General features: G+C 67.0%; 1 protein-coding gene across 5 annotated transcripts in view; it reads left to right on the plus strand.

Annotated features, from left to right (window-relative positions):
- Positions 1 to 1,652, plus strand: part of S100A3 (S100 calcium binding protein A3) — a 2,173-nt gene extending 521 nt beyond the window's left edge. For 2 of the 5 annotated variants that reach the window (XM_025040910.1, XM_015598262.2), the window contains exons 2-3: positions 638 to 783; positions 1,147 to 1,652. In XM_025040910.1, the coding sequence (XP_024896678.1) occupies positions 643 to 783; positions 1,147 to 1,311 (306 nt within the window). In that variant the 5' untranslated portion in view covers positions 638 to 642 and the 3' untranslated portion in view covers positions 1,312 to 1,652. Of the gene's footprint in view, positions 1 to 9; positions 366 to 637; positions 784 to 1,146 lie in introns of those variants that run through there. The other 3 variants (XM_006923599.3, XM_015598261.2, XM_025040909.1) reach the window with 3 other exon arrangements.
- Positions 1,653 to 1,943: the final 291 nt, after the last annotated feature.

The raw sequence follows: 1,943 nt of genomic DNA on the forward strand, positions 1-1,943 counted from the left end.
GGCGGGGTGGGCAGTTCTAGGAAGGGCCTCCCCCCACCCCCCGACGGAACAGGGTGCCCCTGTGCAGAGCCTTCTGCCTCGGGACCCCCTAGGGTCAGGAGGGCGGGCGATCACAGTGGTGAATACCTGGCCTTGCATCTGACCGGGGCTGTGAGTGGGCCGGACCCTACTTCATAGATAAGGCACGCGAGGCCCGGAGGAGCAAACGGCTCCCTGGGGTGCAGAGCCAGGGACAGGCAGAGAGGCTGCCAGAGGCATTTCCTTTGAGTTTGGTGAGGGGCGGCGAGGTGGGGGGTTCCTCTCAGACCTGGCCTTTCCTGACGATGTCCGCTTCTCCAAGGGCCTGAGGACAGGGAGTCCTCGAGGTGGGTTGGGGAAGGGCACTGCTCCTGAGACTTTGGCAGTGATGTTGGAAATGAGACCTCTGTCCAGGAAAAAAACAGTGGGGGCCGCAGGGAAATAGAGCATAAGGGGCTGGCGTGGTCAGGGAGGGCTGCTCAGAGGAGGGGGCCCCATGGGGCCGGAAGCTTGGTGGACACGGAGACAGGTCTGGGAGAAGTCTCAGGCTCATGGAGGGCCGAGGTGCAGGGCGCTGGGCTGGGCCTCTGCTTTGGGTCACGTCTCTGTTCCGTGACAGCGAGGATGGCCAGGCCTCTGGAGCAGGCGGTGGCTGCCATCGTGTGCACCTTCCAGGAGTATGCGGGCCGCTGTGGGGACAAGCACAAGCTCTGCCAGGCGGAGCTCAAGGAGCTGCTGCAGAAGGAGCTGCCCACCTGGACGCCGGTGAGCGCCTGGGAGGCCGCCCTGCCGGGAAGCGGGGCTCAGGCTCTGCGAGGAGGGACGGGGACCAGCTCTGAGCAGAGGACACCCAGAGGGGGCGAGGCCAGCCGGCGGGGCGGGGGCCCCTCATCACCCCGGCTGCTTTGCAGGGCTGTGTGCGGGACACACGGCAGGCACTCAGCAGCAACAGTGGGAGCCCGATCAATGGTCTGAGGAGGAGAATTGGGGGGCGGCTGGGCTGAGGTTGGCCCAGCAGGGGTGAGGGTGGGCGTGGGCGGGGCGCCCAGGCGCGGGGGCAGGGAGCAGTGTGAGGGCGAGCGGTCCTGCCCGCCTGACTCGCCCCTCCGTTCCCACGCACCCCCGCAGATGGAGTTTCGGGAGGGTGACTACAACAAGTTCTTGAGTGTCCTGGACAGCGACAAGGACGGCGAGGTGGACTTCGTGGAGTACGCGCGCGCGCTCGCCTGCCTCTGCACCTACTGCCACGGCTACTTCAAGGACTGTCGCCCCGAGCCTCCCTGCTCTCAGTAGCCTCTGCTCCAGCGGGCAGCGGTCTGCTCAGGACGCCCCCTGCCCCCGCCCCAGGCGGTCCTGGGCGCACGGCCACTCCCACGACCCTCCCTGCTCAGCTGGACTCTCCCAGGCTTGCCCTTGAAGATTTATCCGTGTTGCCTGTGAGGAGGGGGCACGTGCAGGGACCTGGCCCAGGGATGCCAGCTCGTGACGTGCAGAGCGGCCCCTCGCCGCCTCCCTGCTGTGGCCTGTGATGGCTGAGGCAGGGGTCTGCTTCCGGGCAGCTCAGACCCAGCAGAGCGTGTGCACGAGCGGGCGAGGCCACGGTGGGACCGGCCCTAATAAAGAACAGGTGTCACTCTGCTTAGCTTCATTCTTCTGAGAGGCCGGTCGGAGCCTGGGGGCAGGGACCCGCTGAGGTGGGAGGGCAGGAGGCCAGGGCAGCTTCAGACCCTGCGGAAACAGAGGGTCGGCCCAGCAGGAGGGGAGGGATCGACTGGAGGCCATGTCCAGGGGAGGCTGGTGCCACCTCTGGGGTCTTGAAGGAGAAGCTCCTTTGAGCTGTTGTTGAGGGAGAGAAGGCGGCCGGAGCCCTGGGGGGATGGAACTCAGGCCTCGTGATGGGCGGGGCCGTGAGGGGGTGTGGGGGG

The sequence above is a fragment of the Pteropus alecto genome, unplaced genomic scaffold (assembly GCF_000325575.1).
Source record: "Pteropus alecto unplaced genomic scaffold, ASM32557v1 scaffold49, whole genome shotgun sequence".
Classification (NCBI taxonomy): domain Eukaryota; kingdom Metazoa; phylum Chordata; class Mammalia; order Chiroptera; family Pteropodidae; genus Pteropus; species Pteropus alecto.